The sequence below is a fragment of the Apteryx mantelli genome, chromosome 13 (assembly GCF_036417845.1).
Source record: "Apteryx mantelli isolate bAptMan1 chromosome 13, bAptMan1.hap1, whole genome shotgun sequence".
NCBI classification, from domain to species: Eukaryota; Metazoa; Chordata; class Aves; order Apterygiformes; family Apterygidae; genus Apteryx; species Apteryx mantelli.
Window position 1 is genome coordinate 3,990,869 of NC_089990.1, and position 25,398 is coordinate 4,016,266.

General features: G+C 47.2%; 1 protein-coding gene across 4 annotated transcripts; it reads right to left on the reverse strand.

Moving 5' to 3' along the window:
* Positions 1 to 1,782: 1,782 nt before the first annotated feature.
* FOXO4 (forkhead box O4) lies at positions 1,783 to 24,663 on the reverse strand. 4 transcript variants are annotated; one of them, XR_010885501.1, is made up of 4 exons: positions 24,262 to 24,663; positions 12,393 to 13,634; positions 5,083 to 7,399; positions 1,783 to 4,046 (listed from the first exon to the last, which is right to left on the reverse strand). XR_010885501.1 is itself a non-coding variant. In XM_067303953.1 (3 exons), exons 1-2 carry the CDS (start codon positions 24,661 to 24,663, stop codon positions 12,411 to 12,413), a joined length of 1,626 nt encoding a protein of 541 aa, XP_067160054.1. In that variant the 3' UTR covers positions 1,783 to 7,399; positions 12,393 to 12,410. The 4 variants fall into 4 exon arrangements, 1 of the variants encoding a protein (XP_067160054.1); XR_010885499.1 differs by having other exon boundaries at positions 1,783 to 4,495; XR_010885500.1 differs by having other exon boundaries at positions 4,154 to 7,399.
* Positions 24,664 to 25,398: the final 735 nt, after the last annotated feature.

The window sequence follows — 25,398 nt, forward strand, 5'->3', positions numbered from 1 at the left end:
AGCTAAGAGGTGGCCCAGGCTGAAAGACAGGCTGACCCACTGCCATGAAGGTGCGCTAAACTGATCTGGTTGTTAGGACAGGACACAGTGGGACATTAAGCAACTAGTGCAGATGGTGTCACACAAGTCAGGAGCAGCCCTAGCGCAAGCTGCGGGTTCCTTCCTGGAGTCTCTCCCATGCTCTGCTCACCGTGACAATGCTCAAGTCTCACAGGCCAAAACTCATATTAACATCAAAAGCGTAACAGCTACTGTGGGGAAAGAACGTTCCCCTGTTAAACTACACCAAGTTTTGAATGCATCCGCTCTGATCTGTTCAACAACTGCAGCATTCACTCAAACCATTTTCTTTCTCTAGCAGCAACTACCATCCTGCACGTCCAGGAAGTCCTAAGTAGTCTCACAGGAACAGATGCAGGGTAGTCAGGTCCCCTGAGGTTCTCCTCCTAAGCCTTGATATTTGGAGACTGGCTTAAATCTTGAAGCAGGAGGCTTAAGATCCCTTCCAGAGTTATTTGCATCAAGTGTTTTAAAGAATACCACTGAAAAATAATATTATCAGACATCATTGAATATTAAATATCCAAACCTTTGAATGCAAGTTCCTGGCCACAACATACTGTGGCAATTTAATAAATGAGAATTCTCCTCATTATTTTTAAAATCCCCATTTTTGATTCCACCGACTTGATTAGATACAAGGAGAACATGTTCTATACCTTATCTAAACTGCTTCACATTGTTTTTACCATGATCTCCTTACCTGTCTCCATTTAAAAGCAACGTGACCAAGGCTCTGAACCGTTCTTGCATTCTGCAGCAGACCTCTCGAGATGACCTGTGGCGCACCGTACGTGGAGCGCTTGGAGGGCAGAAAGGGCCAGCACAGTGCTGCAGCGCGAGCCCAGCTGAGAGAAGGCAGACCTGCTAGAATGACATGTCGCTCTGAGTCAAGGGCTCCATTATGTTCCCTGCAAGCCGCTTCACTGGCTCAAACTGTATCTTCGTTCCTGCTTGCCTTCTGTCAAAAAAGGACTTCTTGACATGGCTATCTGAAAGCCTTCTCCTTTCTAGAGAGGCTTCTTACCTGCTTATACATCTTGGAACAGGTCTGCAGTCCCTAGGAACAACCTCCTACTGGCTTATTAGGATATTCATGTTCCCTTTGACGGGCAGCTCCAAGCCTCTGTCTTCTAATATCAGAAAATGCTCCCTACCTGTAGTAACTCTCCTTTCTCCGATGAAGGATTTGGAGTATGCAAGCAAAGATAAAAGCCCACTACCATACTCAGCCATCCTAATTAAGCGTCAGCATTTGCTCATGGATGGGGTGGCTGAAAGACTGAAGCAACTAGGAACTCCATATACCTGGAGTTAACCAGTAGAATTGCTGACACTCCAAGATGTTTGAATGCAGTTATGTACAGCGAATAAAGCCATCTCCTGCACTCAGGTCTGGAAGGGCAAGGAACGAACAATTTAGGATGACTCCGGACTAGTCCTTCAACAGCCACAACTTCACAGTGTCAGTTTTACAGCTTGGCGACTCCATGGGCACCTACACCCTGCCTGCAAGTCGTAACAAGGGGCTCTACACTTCAGAGTACCCAGGAGCCTCTTGTAGGCTGTCATACTGTGCCCTTTCCACCTCCGGCCAGCCAAGGGGCATTTCAGTGAGGGGTTGCCCTACCAGCTGAGGAAGGCAAAGGAAAGAAGCCAAGGGCAAAGAAAAAGCCAGACCTGGCCAGTGAAACAGAACAAACTGCATGAGACACAGAGCAGAGGATTACAGGTTTTTATTTGTCAAACATTCCCCCCTAGTCTAGCACATTCTACAGTCTTGCTAGCACAGATGGTAACAAAGAGCCTGTAATGGTTCAGAAGTTACACTGCTACAGAGAGCAAACAAAAGCAGAGATTTATTATGTAAAAAAAACTTTCTTGTGAGAAATGGGTGAAGGAGTGCAGTGGGGATAGCGGTGGAAACTACATCAGCTAGTGGTGCCTGCCCTGTACGCAGCAGACGTCTGTGCTAGCAACGCAGAAAGCCTCCCTGTGACCATGCCAGGTGAAGATTCCACTGTCCTGGAAACATTCTTCCCCACAGATCCATCTCCACTGCCTTATGAAGAAGGCTCCTTCCAGGAGAAGTGACCTATCTTCTAAGCATCCAAACCCTTCAAGACTCCTTGGGAGCACCTCAGGTTAGCACCACTTTGAGCACCACAACACCAGCTGCGAACATCCCCTTTCACTACACACTATAAAACTGCCTTAGCCGGAGAACCATAAATGGAAAACTATCAGCTCTTTCATCTTCGGCTTCTGAAACCTCTTCTCCCTATTTTACACCATGTTATTAGATGTGATTTTGATTCCATCGAGATCATTTTCCACTGCCCACATATATACTCTGATGCAGGGAGAGATGTAAAGGCTACTTAAGAGAGGGGATCCCTTTCTGAAAGGGTCAGCAACTGCAGTGATGGGTTACCACGTGCTACCAAGCTTTCACACGGATAGATCTTTCAGGCTACAGGCATCACCTCTTACTTGCTTTTCCCCCACCATTACTTTAATGAGAACAAGTTTTTCATTAGACACACAGCTGAGGCAAACCCTAAGCCATCCCTGTTCATGCTCATGTCCCATAGCTCTTTTTGGATAATGGGTCCAAACTTGCACACTATTCTGGTGATAATCCAGGACACCACTCCCAAGACACTCCTACCCACAGCACCAGACACAGGTTTCCTGGAGCAATGCTAGCCCTGGGGCATTTGAGTGTGGCTATAAATAAGCAACTAAGTAAGAAAATGAACCAATCATGATCTATATAAAAGCTTTCTAGGCATTTCCTTTGGAAAAGCTGATTAGTGCTACTTGCTTCTAGTATGAGCCTCATTTATGAATACACCCAGGCTCTGGAACGCTCCCACTGCTTTCATTCCTCTCACTTACCAGAGTGATTTGACTGCTGTTTTTAAAGCAGCACAGGGTAGGGGATGTCATGTTTTTGGACACACCAGCTAGAAAAATTAAGAGCTCCAAGAAACTTTCAATATTGCAAGCTCCCACAGGAAGTTGGGAATATAGTAAAATATACTGAAGTTATGAGGAAGGCTCAAGCAATCAGCTAAACCCAGGTGTAAACAAAAGCAACAAGCCTGTCCCCTGCTAGGCTCCATGCATGGTGAAAGATAGCGTTTCATCCTCTGGAGATGAAGAAACTTGTCACCCAAGCTCAATGAGGACAAGGAAAACACACAGCACAATGTAAGGCTTCATGCCAACAGCCCTGAAAGCCCCCTGCCCATTCCCCTCAGGCACTTATCCAGGAGTATCGCTCCCAATTTCACTGGCCCCTTCCCCTCCCCACCATGCTCACAGCTGCTCTTGAAATCCCAGCCCAACCTCTTGTTAAGAGCAAAGGCAGCTCATCAGTACAGGATCCGCTATGCTAACTCAGAGCAAAGATCCATCTAGACACTACCCTGAATCCAGCAGCAGCCAGTCGCAAACACTTAGGGAAAGAAAATAAGAAACGGGACAAGTATTGAATAACCCCTTCTAGGTATATCCTTTCAGCAGGAAGCAGTTTAGGAACTTCAAAGTCTCTTGTGTCCTCTGAGGAAGTATCCCAGGCTAGAAAAGCTCAAGGTTTATGAGCAGAAAATTATTTGAGAAGGGGCTGGAAAACTTCAAAGTTCTTTGCTTCCTTGCCCTGCATGACCATGATTTTAGCTATCTTGTTACACGTACAAATGAGGAGCTAAGTTGCCCGTATCTGCAGCATTACATTCACTGTTTATTGTGCGTTCTGAGAGCGCCACTCGTCTCCCAAACTCCATCCTCAGCATTAGTGCGCACAGGCTTCTTCAGCCACTTCTGGATCCTGTTGTGGCAAGGTGACAGAAAGCACCTCGCACAGACTGCTGCAAGAGAGACACGCTTGGTCTATACACTTGCACAGCAGGACTCAAGCCAGAAGTTGCTCTTGTCACCTGTGATGTCCCCAGGACAGCCGATTCCCCAGAAGTCTGGCACTGGGAATAGAGAAAAGCATAGGTACTTACTCTACTCCTTAATAAAAGGACATGGTCTCTTATCAAGCCACACTGTTGGGCACCAACTATGATGAACCTTGCCGTACCTGGGCTGCAGCTCCTTGAGCTGGAAGAGGCGAAGAACATGCACTAGCCAGGAGTGACAGATCTCCCTGGGGCACTCCACGAGCACTCAGGGCCAGGCTGGCAGCAGCTCACTGGCCAGGCCCCTGGGGCTGTCACACTGCGGGGACACAGCTCAGGAGGCCCTGAAGTAGACACTTCTTTCGCACAGACCAACCAGTCAGAAATGGCTCACCATGGATGTGCAGGTCTGAAGCACTGGTAACCAGTATTGCCCTTTCTATTGCTTTGGGCTCTGTTTTCATGCATGGCTGTGAAACAACACAGCCAACTGGGCTTGCGCTTGCGATTCTCAGTGCTGTGCCCTGTGAAGCACAAGCAGCCAGTCAACTTGCTCTGGAGATCATGCAACTCATTTCCCCTTAGGGCCCAAGCTGACAGTGTGGCATGTTACATGCCAAAACCGCAAATCCTGCCAGATCTATTAAGCACAGCCCAGAACAGCTGATTCTTATGTGCAACATATGCCATAGGTAGGACTGGGTGTTTGTGGAAAGGGTATCTATCAATTTTTCTAATGAACTAACTGCAGTAAGAATATGCATTTATGGCTCGAATCCGCAAGACCTGGGATGCCAGCATAGGACCTGCCTTTTTTTCCCCCCCCTCTCATTACAATGAGGTGTGGCCAGACATGCAGACTGTGGGTGAATTTGAAGCATATCATCATGAGGTCTGCAATGAAGAGAGCCTTCAAAGCTAAAGAAATCAAACTATTCAAAGGCTGTAATGGCAGAACATGCTAAAGACAAGACTGTTGGGAGTTCTTGCTTCAGGTAACCAGATGAACCACTTCTGTCCCAGTCTCCACCAAAATGAAAATGAAGCAAAACTCATGAAAACACTCGGTGCAGACAAGGTGGTAGCGCTCACTGCACTGCATGATACAAACCTGCTGAAGGAAAGCCACAGTCCAGAGACTTTCTGCCAGATGAAGTTTACTAGAACGCCATAAGAGCACCACACCTCTCATAGATCTGACCACTGCAAACACCAAAAAGACGACAGGAACATGCCAGCTAATCACAGAATCACAGAATGGTTGAGGTTGGAAGGGACCTCTGGAGATCATCTAGTCCAAACCCCCTGCTCAAGCAGGGTCACCTCGAGCACGTTGCACAGGATTGCATCCAGGCGTGTTTTGAATATCTCCAGAGAAGGAGACTCCACAACCTCTCTGGGCAACCTGTTCCAGTGCTCTGTCACCCTCGCAGTGAAGAAGTTTTTCCTCATGTTCAGATGGAACTGTCTGTGTTTCAGTTTGTGTCCGTTGCCTTGTGTCCTGTCGCTGGGCACCACTGAAAAGAGTCTGGCTCCATCCTCTTGACACCCTCCCTTAAGATGCTTGTACAATGCTCCCAACCAGCTCTCGACTCCTAGCTTCTATCACGCAAGGACAAAGAGATGGGGCAGAATCCCAGGCACATCCTAAAGGGTATGCCTACAAGCCTCAAGATCACGAGCAGTAACAAACTTCAGCAAGAAACCAAAAAGCCAGCTACCAAATACAACTGACAGTGCCCTCCATAACGGCTATCCAGAGTGTCAGCAGATCTAGCATGATCCAGTCCCACCACCTTCTTAGTAGACTAGGGAATCTATGTCTGATGTATCAGCTGCCATCCAGCTACTTAAAGGATTAGCTGAGAATGAGAGCGCTGTTAATGATTAGCATTCCCTAACCTCGTGCTCTTGGCTCAGTGGGAGTGCCCATTCGAGGAAAGAGACTGAGGAGCTATGGCTGAATGCCAGGCCACACAGGCACTTTCCACCTGTTTTGGGGAGAACAGCTATTCTCCAGTTATACTGTGGTGCCCTTCCCACTTTTCCAATGACATCTTCAGCTCCTTGGCCCAAAATGCCCTAGGTCTGTCCCCTCCCATACTGTAGTGTTATCCGGTATCAAGGGGACAGATGCAGCAAATGTGTTTTTATCCAATAATCTCATTTTCAATTAAAATATATAATATATATTTAAAAAGGTTTAGAAAAGCTTCTATGTAATTTGCAGCTACTTTTACATATAGATTACAATAATGTACAACCCTTCCCCAAGGTGGTTTTAAACTGCGCGGACCTGCCAATTCTTTCCCCTCAATCATATACATTATCAAACATCAAATGTGTTTGTTCCTAATACAGCTCTGAAAAAGAAGTCTGTCACTTGTACCTTTCTCAGAGGGAGAGATACCTAATATGCCTAATGGGGAGATACTTAACATTGGCCTCGTATTTACTGTAGAAAGTTCCCAGATTAGTAAAAAAATATTTCATCTATAGAAAATGCCCTTCCGAAAAGCAACCAGGGCTCTGTTAAGGCCACACCCAGGCTTTCCATTTCTCTGCTGTAGCAAGACAGCTCAGAAACAAACCTATGATGATGTTTTGATGTCCCAGAAACAGCTATTAGCACCTGTGCCTATTTTACAGCAGCCTGGTGTGTCAGGAAAGTGCTGAGAACAGCATAGGGACTTCTCTAAACATGCTTCTGATTCAATGGGGCTCTGTTGGCACAGTGAAAAACTGAGCATCCTCCTGTTCTGCTCGGATGAACAAAAGGAAGCCTTCTACACCACCCTTCCCTGCAGAGCGACGATGGATGCTACAGAGAAGGGCACACCAAAACCACTGACACCAACCCCCTGAAATAGCACACCCGCTTTCCACTTTCCACAAGGTTTCCACCAATAAGCTCTTCCAATTCCTCTGCAAGTCTGTGGGATACCAAGTGCACATCTGGTGGCTTAATGAAAACGTCCAACTACTTCATCCCAGAGGGCAAGCCAAGTGAGAACGGAGCAGGCCCCCTGCCAGTCCGAGGCACTGGGAGACTTTCTGCCATAGCAGAGATAGGATAGCCATTGAGATATTCCTCCAGCAAACTCAACTCTTCACATGGGAAAACGCTATTACCAGGCACAGAAAACTCTGGGCCGAGGTTTTTACCAGGTCTCCTCTTTGGACATGGGTCTCCCCAGCATGTCCAAGGCAGGGTCAGGTTTGTAGGAAGAGATGTGGCACATAACAGGATTATTATTTTTAAACTCTTCCTGTTGCAGCCAGGTGCAGGTTGCCCCCTTCTTCCCAGGTAGGCAGCCCCTTCTGCCCAAGGTGTGGTGTGCAGGGAAACTGTATCCAGCGTGCTCCATTCTTTTCTCTGCCGGGGTGGGAAGCGAAGTCAGAACCCGATGTTCAAAACCTGAAGGACACTAGGAAGAAGAAAAATAGAGTGAAAGGTTAGATCTCAGCTTCAGGGGAATCCTGGATACCCAGATAAGGTATTAATTACTATCAATCAGCCCTGTGCTCCTCAAGGGATGCCCACTTCCAGTAGGGAACAAACACAGATCATGACAGACCTTGATCAATGGAAGTCAAGTGGAGGATGCAACTGCTCAGCTCCAAACTTCAGAGAACAATTTAAACAGGAAGACAAAACAAAAGCACAAAGGTCAAAAGTAAGTACTCCTTCTATAAGCTGGTGGCACTAACAAAGCTCTGCAAGATAAGCAGGTTTAAAGAAGGACTTGGCTAACACCAGTAGCACTGCAGGAAAGCAGCAGGGAAGAGGAAAGTTGCTCTTCCTCTTAAGCAGCCACAAACATGAACTGGTAGAAAAAAAGACTAAGGGCTTGTTAGAGACCACACACTAAAAGAACGGTTTACATGATCAACCACTTAAAGAAATCCTGTATCTACCTACACATAAGTAAATATTTCCAGATATCCTCCCTCAAGCCTTAGAAGAAATCCCTTCTCAGGCTTTCTGCCTCACCCTGGTTACAGTCAGCTTACAGTAGCAAAGAAGCAGCCGCAGCTCCTTCAAATAACTCTTGGAATAGGTCTAAGCAGATTTAAGACACCAACATAAAACCTCTGCTGGGCACCCATGATCTGCTTTGGCAGGCAGAATAGTGAGATAAATATGGGGCACTGACTTGGTTGCATCCAGCAATAGGACAAGTGAATGTGAAATAAATTTGTGGAAAGCAGCTACACAAGGGGCAGTTAGCCCTCAGCAAGAAAAAGCAACAACTTAAAACAGAAGCCCAAGCAGCAGGCTACTTTGGGAAACTGCAAATGGTCAGGGATTTTATTTGTTTTCTGGCAGATCAAAACATAGTGTTGGGACCAAAGGGAATTAGATGGAGCACAGCAAAGACGACACAGGGTCCAGACCAGGTTAGGCAAGGGATAAAGGGCTCTGCAGTACTTATTGAGTCCAACTGAACAGCTCAAGAACATTAACTGAACTCCACCAGAAGAACAAACAGATGGACTTCATGCGGATCAAAGAAGTACAAACTGTACCATGGTACAAAAGAGGCAATCCTATTCCCAGGTATTCCTCTTACTGGCTTGCAGTGCAGCCTGCAGAAACATATAACGTGCAGACAAGATGATCAAGCTAGAGGCCCCTGAGCTGCTCAGAGGAAGCCAGATGGCCACCCACACTTCCCTCCTGACTAGGGAGGGGGACACTGACGGTATATGCAGAAGGAAAGACTTATTGTCCACGTTTGCGCACCATGCACACCACAGCCAAATTCCACCTGTGGCTATGCTGGCTTTTTCCATTACCTTGCTCACTAGGGCTCCTGTAAGGCACTCTACTGCTTGAGCATCCAGTGCTTAACTAGTTGTAAACCTGTCAGTCACTAGAGTGAGACACTACTACCAGAGCAACAGCAGCAGAAGCTGTAGAATTTTTTTTTTAGTTAAGGAAAGTATTCACATGCTGACTTTCTTCCTCTGAGACTAATAACGAGGTTTGTGGGTGTTGCATCACTGCTGGGCAGAGGCAAGGTTTCAATGTTTGGGCTCTGATCTCCAAGTAAAGAGACAAGGGGCTCAGACAGACTCCTGGTGAAGCTGTGGACAAACTCTACCATTTATTCACAAAAAGGGATCAAGTCATGTCAGCTTTGCCCACCATGGGTAGCACCAACTAATCCGTTTTCTCAAGTGCTGCACAGAGACTAAGTATTTATTTTGGAAGATTTCCCTACTAAGGGAAATACTTCCCCAGTTCCAAATTCATTACAGCTATTCAAATCAGAGCACGATCACCAGCATTTATTAACAGTTTTAGTGTTACACCCAAAACCAGCTCAGAAGGCTACAGGCTAAGCTAGCAGAGGACTACTCAGAAAGATGGCTTTAAGTAGATGAAAATTTACAATAGTTTTCATCGATGCGAGTTTAGTTTCACAGGAAGGATATGAAAGGAAAAAGCCTGGCATACTGGAGCAGTACTTAAAGGCAGCCATGCTCTGTCTGAATGGTGATTTCCAAACATGGGCCCTAATAACTCATCACAGTAACAGTTTCAGGGAAAGAGGAGATGACACAACCTTGACCTCTTCACAGATGCTTATGTCTGTAGCTCATTTGATTTTTCATTAACTTCTAAACTTGAGAGAATATTCTGTCTTCTTTTCCCAGTTTTCCTGATACCCTTCAGAAAAATTTTCCATTTCTCCCCACTTACCACCTGTTGCCCCTTTCTCAGAATCCCGATTCACCTCTGTCTTGGCAGCATGTTACACGAGACCTGCTCTGCTTTGGGAGAAACACTCCCTCCCACCCCACCTCATGGGCTCCAGTTCACAGGTAAAATTCAAAAGCTTCATAAAACACAGAAAAAGCAAAGATAATCTAAGGACAGAAAAAGAAGACTTAAGAAAACCCACACCGAACAGGGGCATCGTCACTTCTGAGTGCAATACTGCTTAAAACTGTTCAAAGAACTGTGTAGGAGTTGCACTTTCTGCTGATATATGATCATGTTTCAGAACTTTTTCCAGACCTCACTCCTTTATTAGTAAGCATGTCTCTAGCATACATATTTCCTGTAAAGTATCACTTCAAATCTCATGCATGGAACACAACAAATCCAAGGGTTTTAGCATGAAGCAACTTCTCTGATTAATCAATTCACACACCAAGTATCAAGATGAGACAAGAAAGTACCCATGCTGTTAAGAACTTCATCTTCTCCCTCTTAAACGTTTGAATTATAGCCATGTTTTTACCAGCACTAGACCCTCTCTGCTAAGCATTCCTCCAGCTTCCCCATTTTATACACTAAAAAAAACCCAAAACAAAACACACACACATCTGAAATTCTATAGGCAGAGGTCTTCCGTATCCAACCCAGGGAATTAACGCACCCAGAACCGCAGGACACGCTACAGCATCCATACATTTTGAAAACAAGCCCGTGAAAAATACTTTACCCCTGCAGAGTGAATGCATTCCCCAAGTACGATGGCCTGAGCTAGCGTGGTGTGTAGAATCACAAAAGCTCAGAACAATATCCAGGGGAAACGGCGCTGAAGAAGCCGCAGTCCCTGTCACTAACTTCAACAGTCCTTATGCAGATGAAGAACACTGACGTCTTGTCAACAGAATTTGTCTTTGAAACCAAAACTGAATTTCCATATCCAACCTGAAGTTAAGATATTCACCTTAAGACAGCTATTCAGTAATCCAACAAGATCACAGGCAAGAAATGCACAAGAATGTAAGAAGTCCCATAAAAAAAAAAGGGGGGGGAGGAGACTCTGACTGATCCTCCCTCTTTCTACAAAAAGAAGACATCTTTTAAGTACAGACAGAAGAATGCTACTAAAGAATGAAATTCTAAGCATTGTGTTCAGATTTGGATGGAATAAGATGGAGACAAATTGTGTTTAAGAAAAATCAATGTGTGACAGTGCATCAATGTGTTCACAGCACTTAAGCAGCAATGTGCTCACAGAGTTTAAGTGTCACAAGCTCAAAGGACAGCATTTCACTTTGTCTAGACCATGGACACTTGTCTAGGATGGCTGCACTGGGGCAGAGCAGAAATATATTTAACCTAATATGCTGTATCCAGCATGTCCAATAGCAATAGATATCACAAGAAAATTTAAGTTGAAAGGGACCTCCAGAGGTCACCTAATCCAAACTCCTGCTCAAAGCAGGACTATCTTCAAACTGTTGAAGTGCCTTGGGAAGAGTGTTAAGGTTAAGTACATGAATATTTATCAGTATTCCCTCAGTCTCCATCATTTTGAAGCTCAAGAGCTTCCTGCACCTGAAGCAGTATCTGCAGTTTGCCCTCACTTCCGCTCAGCTGGCCAGTATTATTGGTTGAATTTGCGACATTAACAAATATCACAAATGTCTCCTAAACAGGAAATACTCTGGGTAAGGCTTCCACATTCCAACCAATGCCCCATCTGTGCTGTAGTCCATAAAAGAAATTGTCCATTTGCTGTTAGCTAACTGAACTCCAAGTGTAAAATATGCCATCAATTCCATTTCTCCAATTCTTTGACTGCCTCAGTGCTTAAAGAGCTACAAATTGATGTTTATTTACCCGTTTATGAGGGTGTCAAACCCTTAAAGAAAAAAAGACATTTTTAAACCCTGGTTCTCATATACATTATTTGCCAAGCCAGTTCTAGAAAGCTTTGGGCAAATACAAAAGATTAGTGAAGAGACAGCTTTGCTGTTAGTGAAAGCATATGCACGTGACAGTACTAACACATCCTTCCTCCTTCCATCTCCATTCACACCTTGTACTCCTGTTTCCTCTTCCTTTGCCATTCTGATGGCTGTACAAGCAATTCAGTAGGTAACACTGACAAACAGGCTTACCAGACTTTACAGCTACTATCCTGGATATTAAAGGAAGGGCAGAAGGTCCGATAATGGAGTGGTGTCCTGCTGCATGCAGCACGAAGCAAGCAGTCATAGAACAGGCATACTTTGCAATCACATGTACTAGAAAATTTTACAGGCATAACTGTAACCTGGATAGAAACACCGTATGCCTTACTCAGTTCAACTCTTCTGTAAATATAGGATTTCTTTATTTATGGAATCAGCAGGTGCTCTCATGTCAAATCCAGGGCTATAAGCATCACAGGACAGCACTGCTGTCCTGCAGAGCAGTCATCTTTAGTAATGAAAGACAAAAGGAGTTTCATTCAGATTGCTGCTCTACTCCATTAAGAAGTTCACTACCCAGTAAGTTAAATCCATCCACCTTTGCATAGCTTTTTCTCCTTCTAAGATGTTACAGCACTCTCAAAAAGCACCTGTACTTCCAAAGAGGTACCTTTATTTCACTAACGTGGTTGGACCCAGGAAACTTCCCAGACAGGGCTGTTCCTGCGGTAGAGCAGTATTTTACATAACTACACCTACCTTTTTGTGCTCCTGAAGTTAACTTGGTACCCAGGTATGGTTGGAGGCCTGTGAGGTGCTGGGATAGCTGGGAGTAGAGAGAATGGGTTCAAAATTAAAGTCCAGTCCTTCTCCATCCATGAGGTCACTGTTGATTATGTAATCCATATCACATTCAAGGTTCTCCATGTACATGTCAATGTCCAGGTCAGTGGGCAGCCTGTCCTGGTTCAATCCCAAGGGAGCAGGGCTAGCAGAAGAAAGAAGTGGTGGAGTGCCCAGCTGGACTGACTGGGCAGTTGTTGCTGAAACCGAAGCCTTCAAACTGGCCATGCTGGCAGTGTTTTGAGGAGATGCTACTATGGGAAGTGTTGATGGCAAAACATTGGCACCGACTGGCTCTGCCTGCTGCTCCGTAGGCTTTCCTCGTGGATTACCTGGGCTCATCTTACTCTGGGCAGCTTGCCCGCCTAGAAGCAGAAGAGTTCGGCTGCTCATCCTGCTACCAGTCTGCGGGAGAACTGGGTCCACCTGAGTCATCATAACATCCCTTGGAGGCGGAGAGCTGGGTGTCAGAAGAGCTTCCAAGGTTTGAGGGCCAGAGAAATGGCTGACAGAACTCTGCAGCGAGATATCAACAGGGTTAAACAGGGAATTGCCAAAAGTAGTGGTCTGACCAGCTGCGTTTGGGCTCCGCAAGGAAAAGCTGGAATCTCTCTGGATTGGACCACTCGAGGCAGATTGCTGGGTGGATAGCACAGATGAGCTGGGAGACATCAGATTTAACCCATCAATGAGCTCAAGCTCCTCAGTCACAGTTGGTGGAACATTGCTGGATGCACTGGAGTACACTAGAGAAGGGAGCAGCTCTTCATCATGGAGGTCATCCTGCTCAGTCAGGATAGGAGAAAGCCTGGCACTAATGGTGCTTGCATTGGAACTGGTTCGAGGCCGGAAAGTGTTCCACACATCAGAGTCCTCATTACTTCTTGAGGACGGGCTCCCAGGCCACTTAGGGAATTGTGAGCCAGGACTGTCAGCAGTGGCTTCTGAAGTGGACTGTAGAGAAGCCTTCTTTTTGGATGCTTTACCTCTGACTTTTGCAAGTTTGCTGCTGTTGTCCATGGAGGCAGCTCTTCTTCTTGGTGCTTTTCCACTTTTACCACCTTCAGGATTGAGCATCCACCAAGAACTCTTTCCTGTGGCCTCATTATGAACTTTAATGAACTTGCTGTGCAGGGACAAGTTATGTCTAATAGAGTTCTGAAAAGAAAAATACAAAATACAAAATATGAGGACCTGACAGTTGACACACTTCCCACCTAGGTATAAATGTATTAAGACAGTACCCAGAGAAGAAAACTATAACAAAGACCTACCCATACAAAACCTGCTAGTTCTGCTTGGACATGCTTGACAGCACCAGCAAGGAGTGCAATGTCTTACTGCAATACCAAGGATGAAACTATCAATACAACTAGCAGCTTCCCATTACCAGGACACTGACACTAAAGAACTTTCCAAAACTATGTTCTACTGCTATGAAATTTGTAACAACTAAACATATCAAAGAGAGAGTAGGCAAATTCTCAAATATGGCTTGCAAACTCACCATGAGCCTAAACCAATGTGAGTCAATGTTGCTGCGAGAAAGGGGCACCCTCGTCTTTCCTCCTGGTCCTACCCTTCTGCTCACTCCAGTAGCCGTATGGGATAAATCTGGCTAAAATTCTGAATTTCTGTACAGCTCAGAGGATCACTGACTTTGCACAGCTTTCAGCAGGATCAGACTATTAGGCATAGCAGTGAACCAAATAAACAGACTAGGTGAAGAGAAATGTCAAAAGACTTCAAATTCAATATTTCCATTACCATCTTTACTCCCCAAACAGATAAAGAGTGAAACTTTGTCGAGCAGGAGTCATGGTAAGCCTGGAGGCTGCCGGCCTCACTCTGCAAGGAGGCAACATGTTTTCCTCCGTGTGCGTTCCTAGTGGGGTAAGATGTTCAAGCAGATACTGCACTCCCACACTGTACATACCACTCTTAGCTTCTCCCATCTCTCCATTTGGCAAGGTGCACACTCCTGGCCTCTCTCCCTCCCCCTCCCCTTTTTTTTGTTTAGCTTTGCTACAAACTGCAAGTTAACATATCTGTATACCATTATCAAACCGAATTTTTGTCCTGCAACTTTGCTGGTAAAACCCCCAGTATTTTAGAATCAGCAAGCAATAGTCTCATTGTTGGAGCAGATCCCCCATAAACTTAAGCTCCCCTTGAGATCTATATGGTGCCTTTCTTAATGCTTGCATCCGATTTGCCCAGATGGTCAAACTGCACATAGTTAAAGGTGCTGCGCTGGTAGCACAGCGATCCAACGGTACCTCTTATTCATATAAGCTAAACAGCCTACAGCAGCCTTCAGCTTTCGTGCATACCATCTTAATTTGGAACAAAGTAAACTGTGCTTTTATCATCCTTTTCCACCACCTCTCAACAGAGTTCTTTCCTGCCTAGTGCTTTCCTTCTCCCCACCCTTTTCCTCTTTGACAAGTCCTTACTAGGCTAATTTGGTCCACCTCACCTAAAGTACTGTCCTAAAACGAAGCAGACGTAGATAAACAGAGAGAAAGTGGAAAGCAGAGAGCTGTCATGGAAAAGGAAGGACATGTAAGAGTGGTTCTGCGTTAGCTCTCTTTTTAATCTTTGGCTGCCAAGAGCTTGGAGGAGAGCATTTGGCTGCTTGTGATCAGTAGCAAAGGATAATACGCTTACTCAGAGAGCCCCCCAAGGCTTATGTGGAGCTCAGACCTGCCGGAACATGTGTCAGTGTCCTTATGCAGCTACATGACTTGAGTTTTTCATAGCAATAACTGTACAACATGCCTGTCTGGCCTTTTTTTTTTAAATAAAGATTTCTTTTCCTTCAAATTTCAAGAAAGATCATTCAGACTGGTACCTTGTCTCCTGAAAAGGCTGCTGCTTTGATTTCCAAAGAATTATCCCTCCCCCAGGTGAATGTTCCTGATGCCAAATACATACTGTTGCAGCAGTAAAAAACCCACTAGGTTGTCACATATTCTTCATTTATTCTTCTGAAAGGAATCTGAACTTTTGTCACCAAGTCTCAACAGGAATGACTCAGTAGCTTGCACACACAGTACATGTTTGGAGTTGTATAACCGCTGGGTTCTCAGCTCCATTTAATGAACCTGAACTTTAAACCAATAGGCTCAGGATTTCACAGATAACTATATTCCATTTTCTGCTAGTTATCATTTACGGCCAAAGCCAGGTTTTAATACCCACGTCAACAAAAGCACACTGCAGAAGTGCAAGTCTTTCAGTAGCACCGAAACCTGAAGAAAAAGGACCATCACTTCTGGCACTGTAAATGGAAATTTTAGTATCTAGTTTTCTAGTCTTTTGGCTAAGAAGCAGCTTGAAATAAGACATCTTGAAATAAAGCTAGCATTCACATCAACACAGATATGGGAAGCCTGGAACCTTTTATGCCATGAAGAGAGTCTCAAAGTGCTTTTACATGTTTCTGTTAAATTGACATAATGGCTAATAGCTGCAGAAACAGGTAATTGCTGTACCACTCCTTCCTTCCTCATCTCCTAATCCCCTGCCTCCCACTAACACAAGCATTTCTCTGACTATAACCTGGTTCAGAGAGCTAACCCAACCCCAAAAGCAGCCCTATCCCCCCTTGAAAATTATTTTTCCTGCCCGTTTTGGCTCCTTGAACTTGCTCCCTGCGGGGTCAACCACCAACAGGGAAGGAAGAGAACAAGGCATGGTTGGAAGCAAGAGAAAGCAGCAGGATGCTTTTTATGATGGCTAACTGCTGTCAAAACTGCAATTCCTAACTCAGATGTGTTCACACCGCTCATACAAGCTTTGCGAGGCAGCTCGCCCTACAGCTACAGCACCCGTACTCGCAAGGCACCTGCACGCCTGAGCCCTGCTGCGTACTAGAAGTACTAAAAGACTCAAGTCCACATATTCCCAGACAAGAGGAACTGCTCCATCTCAGGCGGGCGCTAATCTCTATGGCGGGTAGCAGGAGGACGACTCCTTCACTCTCAGCTTTCTCACGCCAGTGCGCTGTACGGTCTCCAGCGTAAGAGTGCATCTACTGGAGTGATCTAACGTGCCCAACACACAGAGGGCACTCTCAAGTCTCACTGAGTAAATGAAAAATTAATTATGCTAAAATAATGGTCGAACTCCAAGTCAAACCTGACGGGAGAGGAAGTGACAGAGTTCGGTCGCCCAGGCAACCCTGACGTATTTCCTGTTCCAACGTTAGGCAACTCGAGCCGAAAATATAGGTGAAGTGAGCTTTTCAGACGTCCAGCTTCGCACCAGCTGGGATTTTCCTGCTCTGCTGAGCACCTGCAGTCCACCAGCTTTTAGCTGGGCAACATCTGTGACCATAAGGAAGTGCGATCTGAAGGAACGAACACAGTCAGAAAACCTCCGTTCCAGCTCCTCAGGAACCCCTCCAACAAGCGGTGGTAGGGGACAGGACTACTAACTCTTCAAACATCTTCCAGAGGTTCTGGAGGATAAATCATTTTTCTGAGCTTACGACAGGCTAAGTTGCATGCTAAGTACTGTGGTGAAAAAATGCCAGTCTGGGTCTCTAATCTGCCACAGATCAAAGATGATTCCTGTAAGCCACATTCAGACAAAGCCATTATGAAATTCATGACAGATATTATGCAAAATTAAAGTCTGGCTAGAAACATTCACTGTTCGCTTGAACAATCAGCCGTTCACGCGACCCCAACCTCCCCGTGCACAAGACAGGATACATGGAGCAGCCAGAGCAGCGTGACTAACAGCATACGCAAACGATTTCCTAATTCCCAAGCAGTTACCACAGCTTTAAAACTTCTTCTTTGATAAAATCTCCCAGCCCTGTTTACCGAAAAGGAACGCCCCTTCCCATTGCAATAGGCCTGTCCCCCACGCCGGTGTCAGCGAGCAGGTGCCGGATCCTGTGCAACACAACAGCGAGTAGGTCCGAGGACGAGGAATCGGTTGCAGGAGCTGGCAGCACAGCTAAGCAATTAGCTCCCCGGTCAGTCCTCCCAGGCGATCACCGCAGATACCGAAATACCACGCAGCAAGCCCAAGCGCTTCATATACAGGACAGCAGACCAGTGACAGCCTTTCCAAGCCAATACGCAGCTATGTAGGTAAGCCTCAGGTCATCGACCGTAAAATTGATGTTTTTCTCTCAGCAGATCAGAGTGTTTGAGCCAAGTACTTTGTTCAGATATAAAGATCTCTCACACAAGTCAAGAGAAACAAGCTTAACCTCACTCTCCTGCGACACACCTTTCTCGAAGCACTGATCTGATCAGAGCAAGAGAGGAGAAGGCTCTTCTGTGCCTTGCCCGGAGCAGCACGCACACACAGCGATGGTGCGTGAACCATGCTAGCAGAGTGCTCCGGGCCAAGCCAAGCACAAGCTGTACCGAGAGACTCAAAAAAACAGCTATCCCCAAAAACTGCGTGCTTGCCCGTGTCCGCCTGGATTTTCACAAACAGACAGTCACCGCTCCCCAGCACCAGGACTATCCTTCCTGGAAAACTTCAAGCTCCTACTACGAACGATGCAAGCACCAGAATTCTTGGCAAAATACCTCTCAAGAATTAATGACAGAAAACACTAGAAAATTTCGATGTACAATTACTGCTGCTCCCTCTAATACATTCTCACTGCCTTGGAGGCATACAAAGAACATGGTTACATCCCGGCGTAGGGCCACGTTCCAACGCTAGGCCTGTAATTGTGCTAAATTATAATTTGCCATGGCATTCTTCGGAGGCTGCGAGGGGAGGATGCCCCGCCTTGCACATTTGTCAGTGCCTGTCTCAGCATTCACCCCGGCGCTTGGCTCCAAAGGCTTTAGGAAAAAAGTCTTCGTTGCAGAGATTTTGCAAAGTTGCACTCCGCTGAGTAAACAACTGCTCCAGAGCCAGAGAACCGAAACACTTCTCTCCTTCCAGAAGGCGCATGCGAGCGGGCGCCAAGCTCAGGAGACAGAAAGCTGTACCTTATCAAGAAGGTTTTCCTTTCTGTAATCTCTAAATCCAAGGAGAGTTCAGAGGAAAAGAAAAATCCTAGTTCTCTAAACAGAAAGACTGTGGCAATTTACCAGTTTACTAAAACATGCGAGCATACACAACAAAAGCTACTCTGGATTAGGCAGAGCAGAAAAAACCTGCTGGAACAAGTAATACCAGCATCCCAGAATAGCCTTCGCTGAGAACTGCCTGAAAAATTAAGCTGTTCAGCAAAGCACCTTCTCAAAACAAACTGCCAGGGTACAGGAAAGAGCAGCAGCAAAATCTTCAGGCAATTTGTCTTGCATCGCACAGGGCAGGCAGGCTTTCGCCAAAAGGGAGAGCCCTCTCCCCCTTTTGAGGGGAACACCTACACTCAATGTGTCTTCAAAAAAAAAAAAACAACCTCGCTTTCTCCTATGCTTATTTGGTGCAATATACCTGGGTGGGGTAGAGGGGTTAATGTCACTTTAAACCAAGAGGGTTAAGAACATGTTATGGTTGAGACATTGCAATTCTACATTTTTAGTGTAAGGAAGTTCAATGTAGAATAGTATCACTTTAGGCAGATGAACTTCTTGGTAAACACCATGGTCTTTCTGAGCACACCCCACAGAAAGCAGCCTTCTCCTTCGCTAAGCAGTGCGGTCCACGACCCCTCGTACAGCAGGAAGGGAATCAGACCCTGAACGAAGCCTCCCCTACACACAAATGTGCATTAGACTGAAGGTCGGGCAGAATCAAACTTTGCTCAGTGCTAAGATGCTGAGTTTAAGTTTTACATTTCCTTTTGCTTTATGGCTTTTTGGCCTAAAGTTGGCTACATTTCAGGGAGTGAGGAGAGGAGAAAAGCATTTTGAGTATCTTCTCAAACCAGCATCTTGAAATTATGAATACCAAAAGTCAAAAGGAAATCTGCGTAAAGCCTTCCCCGACAAAACATTCCTTTCCACAGAGAGGGTTTCTTTATGAAATACAAGAAGGAGCTGCTACTGGTTTGGGCCTTCAGCTGCCCATGCTAAGCAGCTACAATTCCGGCAAGTCTGAGCCAAAGATCTTCAGAGATCCTGCAGAGTCCAGATGGAGATGAGCAAACAGCTAACGTGACTATTCTAGGAACTGACCATTGCTTTTTGCAGATCTGCCTACAAAACAAGCGGAAGCTGACTTGACAGCAGTCAACAAGCAGATGAACGATAAACTTTTCATCTTTATTAAAGCAAGTCTCCACTTAATTTTAGATCCACTGAACTGGAACTCATTTGCAAGGCATAAGGATAACCTGGCTGATACTACCAGCCCCAGCACAGTAAGAACGGTCCAGAACATGGATCAGGCTTGCTTTTGTCTTCTGGTTTAGTACTCTTCCTTGGAGGAACATCAGATGGCCATAGGGGGAGCAGCCAGCCCAACGTGATGAAGCTTTCTGTATGCTCTGCCAGAAGGTCCAACATCCTCAATTCTAGCAGGTGCCCAGGGACCTTCAGAGCCAGCACGATGGCTATGGAAGCCAGGGAAGTCACTCTGTCATCTTAAACAGAATTGCAGGCTACGTGCGAGGAATCACCACAGAGCCCTCACTCGGGTCTCCTGATCTACCTGGTGAACAGCTAACATCAGCTATGGGCAACGTGCATTTAACTCAAGAGCGAGAAGAGGGCTGAACAGATCATTTGTAGGCAAAATGCTGCCCCGTATAATAAGGAGTAAGAGCTAGCTGATAGGTGACAGCTTCTGTTTCAGACAAGTAGAGCACCTAGTGATTCCTAATTAGCAACACACATACGTTTGAGTCAAAGCGAATGCAAAGTATCAGAACGTGGAGATGCCAGCTAAACCTCCTGTATTCTGTATTCTGATGCTGTATTCTAGAATCAGTTGCTTTCCCTACACGTCCAACATAAAGGAAAAGGTGTGATTTTTGCTAAGGTGAAACATCTCTGGTAGGTAAATGGATGTAGGATGTTTTTAAAGATCATTATATTCCTATAAAGACAAATAAAACAGTTTTGGGAGAATACATGGAATGTTCCACGGAGAAAGACTAGTCCTGAACACTGCTCATGACTGTATTGAGCTTGCTCATACTCTTGGAAGCAAGGCATTTGGCAACCAGGGCACACAAACTGCTTCAGAAGGGTTTATGCACTTCTACTGAATAGAGCATAGCTTTATTCCAAAACCTTAACGCCTTCCTCCCAAAAACAACCTAAAAGCCAAGAAGAATTATCCTCTTATCCAGAGAGCAGCTTGCAGAGTACTGAGGAGAGGATTACAAAGAAGTCCAGGGACAAACCCCTGCTGGGACACTTCTGCTTTTCCGCCCAGGTAATTCTTAACTTCAGTTGAAATACAGTAGAGAAAAGGCAGACTGCACATCCAGCAAAACTGTCACCTTACAAAGCATTTAAAACAGTTCAAGAACAGCAAACACCACCTTCCTCAAAAACACAGATTTTCCGGAATTCACACAGGTTACACCCTCGTAGTCTGTAGCAGTTGTATTTCCCTCAATTGTATATTGGAGTGAAGCAGCTGTAAAGTAATTCTGAAGTAACAATGAGTTTATGGATTTTATATTAACTAGAGTGGATAAAAAGAAGTGTTTCAAAGATGCGCTTCTTTTAGTTTCTGATTTAAAATTCTCTGATAGAACTACACTACACACAAACAGAGCATACTACCAGCATGGTTCTGCCAAAGCAATACAGAAATACCAGAACTGCAAGAGCTGTAGTATCATCTTAACTGGCACCAAAAAGCTACATCAGCATTTAGCAACAGCTCCATATTAGTTTCCTTTGTCCAACCCATTCACTTCAAATTTGAGATATCAATAAAGCTAAGATAACCCGAGAAGTTCTTCTTTTTGTCTACAAATTAAAAAGGTGCAAGCAGAGCGTCACAGTTTAAAATACAGAGAACAGCAACAAAAAAGCAGCTCCATTTCTCAACTGAAAATACATATTTCATTTGTTCGATTTGTCTTAAAAAATGTGCACCTATTAAGTTTACTTAGTCCACAAAATGAACCAATTTGACTTACTTGACATCTTTTAAACTGTAAATTTCTAACCTATCTTAATCTAATGCACCTTAATACAAATAGATTAGAAATTCTTCATCACAAAAATAATTCTTACTGCAAGCAAAAAAAGAAAAAAACACACAAATCTAAATAACCATATGTTAACATAAAGCAGGGCTAGAAATCAGAGCTGTGCAGTCACCCGCTGCCCCAGCCTCACATGCTCCATCACGCAAGCCAGGGCATGCATCCTGCCAAGCTATGCCAACAGGATTTGAGAGGGAGAGTAAGGAAGAAAATGGAGCAGAGGGAGTACCCGCAGTTCCTTTTGCTTTTCCTGGCTACATAATTGCTTAATTAGCAGTATACCATCTATATACAAAACCAGACTTGGACAATATTTGCTAAAAATTAGAACGAGTTTTTAGGGGAATTTCCCCCAGCACTTAAACAGCTTCAGTTGTACTTCCACCATAGTTTTCTGCTTGCTGGTTAAAGTCAACAGTTTTAAGCAGCTCTAGCCATAAGGTGGGCCGAGTCCAAGCACAGCTGCTGTCATTCTGCCTTCTCTCATCTTCCCTCACAAGAAGTTTCTGTTCTCCTCCCCTGCTAAAGCTAGCCTGAGTTATCCCATTTACAGGCTGCAAGACTACAAAAGCGAACTTCATCACCAAAAAGTCAAACTACATCAAACTCCAGCAACGGTGCCAGCGCAGGGCCCTCAACTCTCGCACGCTTACGCACAGAGAATTCTTATCTCTGCTTCTCCACAAGTTAAATCCAACCACGCTTTTCCCAAAATTGATACATGATGAAATCTTAGAGCAAAACCAAAGGCCCTGTTTCACATTAAGGACTATAACAAAAGAACTGTCATGCTGAATCAAGCCAAAAGTCCGTCTATTTCAGCCTCTAGTCTGATAGGATATTTCACTCTACTTCTTCAACTTCCCAAAAGGTATCTTGGGACATATTTAAGATGCCACACTGAACTTTGGTCTGTTATCTATCCCCAGACCTAGGTCTTGAAACATGTCTCATAATAAAGTGTCTCAGTCCCTGTTTAACTCCATGTGCCAGCTTCATCAGTTGGAAGGACTGAGAAGCAGTAGGCTTCATTTACAATGCAATCACTTCACGTTCGCAATTACTAAAAGGTCAGGAAAAGAGTCCGTACTGCAGAGAATACAAAGGGAACGTTCCAGCTGCAAACTCACTCCTGCCAAACAGATAGAGACATTCCCAAAGAGAAAATGCACCAATGCGATGACCTGTTTGACAAAATAATACGATTCCACACAGCAGCAGCGGGGCCAGCACAGCTTGCCTTAGCCTAAAGAAGCAAAAACTGTCTGTCTGTGAGACCACCAATTCTACTGAAGAGAAAGCAAATGGATCCAAGCACACTGTCTCCATACTTGTTAATAGGGATTCAATCTGCATAAAGAAGGAAAAAAATGAATAGTCAATTTTAGTCAAACTACCTGTGCTCTCTAGGAACCTGCAGTGAGCTGGACAAACGGAAAAGGTGAAGCGTTTTGCATTAACCTACGCCAGCCTAAGCTGGGACAGCTGTGCCCCCCTCACCACGTTCCTACCCTCTCTTGAGCAAACACCAGCATTCACGCAACCGCGTGGCATGCCACTTCAGAGAGCTGAGCCAACTGAAAGCTAATCTACCAGAAAAAGCTATCAATTTGTCTGCAAATCCAGCTCCCCGAGCTGACTTGCTGCTTGGTCGCACAGGCATCAGCTCGCAGGCAGAGGAATGCCCAGCTGGAGTCACGGAAGCCCCAAATCACCTGGGCTCAAGCTGCCCCAGTGCCGCACCACAGGCAGGACGGCTAACCACAAACAGAGAGACACTCTGCAAACAAGGGGAGCACAGCGTAATTTCAGTCTGCAGCAACAGATCGCACGCTTTAGATTCCAGTCACTCTGGCATCCACTATGATATATTAGGACAGCACAAGGGACTATTTCACAAGCCAGTTCTCAAATCTCCCTTTCTCTTTGCTCGAGTTCGTTTGACTAAACAGAACGGGAACACCAGGCTGCCACCTGCAGAGGACGGAAATGGAAGTTAGCCCTTAGAATAGAGCTTAGCACGTGCCTATTGCTAGAGCAACAGAAGAAGATAACGTTGAGATTTCTGAATGGTATATTCCTAGGTCTACTTTCCCTTTTCCCAACTCCAGCAGAGGTCCTCAGTCACTGCGCAGCAGAATCGGCACAGCTCTGGGACACAGCACCCTTTCTGAAGGGAGGTTCTTGAAAGCCAAGAATGTCTGTTATGAAACAGTTATTTATACTGAGCTTTAGCACAGTTGCTAAAGAACTGCGGCCTTGTATTTAAAAGCCCTTTTCAATCGAGGCTTCATCTCACGCAGCCGCTTAGCTAGAGTCTCCTCGCTGTGACCCCCCAACTCCTTTCCTGGAAAGCTTTCAGGACACAAAGCGAACAAGGAGCAGCCTTTCATGGAAAGGCAGAGCCGGAGCAAAGCCCGCGCCTCCGCAGAGCCGGAGGCCGGGCCCAGGGGACCGGCCAGCAGCTGTCAGCGGATCCGGGCCGGCTCGGGGCACTAGCACAGCACGCTCGAGGCCTGCAGCGGGGCACGGAGCAACAGGTGAGCAGCGGGCTGCGCGCAGAGGCCTGCCGGGCCCTGCCTCGCCGCCGGGCCGGCCCTGCCCGGTGCAGCCCCCTCTGCCCCGGCCCTCGCACCCCGGGGCGGCCCGGGCACCCCCCCCCCCCGGGGCCCCCGGCGCGGCGCGCACCTTCCAGCCGGCGGAGCTGTTGCTGTCGCCCTTGTCCTTGAAGTAGGGCACGGAGCGGACCATCCACTCGTAGATCTGCGCCAGCGTGAGCCGCTTCTCGGGGGCGCTCTCGATGGCCTGGCTGATGAGCTCGGCGTAGGACTGGTTGCCCCAGGCGTTGCGCCGGGAGCCGCCCTTCCGCGCCGCCGCGCCGCCCGCCCGCGCCCCCTCGGCCCGCCCGGGCCCCGCCGCCGCGCCGCCCGCGCCCTCCTCCGCGCCGCCCGCCGCGCCGCCCGCCTCCGCCGGCGCCGCCGGCAGCTCGGGCCGCGGCAGCGGCCAGGTGCAGGAGCGCGGCCGGCTCTGCGGCTCGAAGTCGGGGTCGATGTCCAGCCCCGCGGCGGCAGCGCCGCCCGCCTCCGCCATGGGCGCCCGCCTCAGCGCCGCCGCCGGGCCTGGGCCGCGCCGCCGCCGCGCATGGGCCCAGTCCGCTGCCCCTTTGTGAGACCCGGGCCCCGCCGCCGCCGCCGCGCCGCTCTGTTTACCAGGGAGCAGCGCCGCGCTCTGCGCCTGCGCGCGCGGGGCGCCCCGGGAGCCGTAGTCCCGGCGCGGCGGCGGCGGGCGCCCCGGCCCGGCCTCCGGACTACAACTCCCGGCGCCTCCCGCGCCCGAGGGGGCGGAGGGGGCGGGGCGCCGCCCCGAAAGGCGAGCGTGGCAGGCAGCGCGCCAAGAGGACTACACCTCCCAGCGGGCCCCGCGCCGGCCGCGCTTACATAACGGTAGCCCCGCCCCTGCCGAGCCGCCTATCGCGCCCCCTCCCTCCGCGCTGTTCCGTGCACCGCCCCGGCGGCCAGCGCCCGGCCGAGGACTGACCCCGGGGCCGCCGCCCTGCGGCGGCCCAGCTCCGTTGCTACTGCAATGGCTGAGCTCTAGGCCCGTGGCTTCCTCAGCCCTGTTGCCCCCTCCGCCAGCCCTGCCGGGAGCCTGCCTGCTCCTTCGTCGCTTGCCTACAACGCAGCCACCCGCGCCCCCTCCCCCGGCCGGGCGGCGCACCCAGGTTCCGGGGCCGCGGCCTCGCCGCGCCACACAGCTTCCAGGGCTGGCCCAGCCCAGGACACTGCATAGCGGAGGCCTTGACGTTTCTCTAAGCCGCGCCCCGGC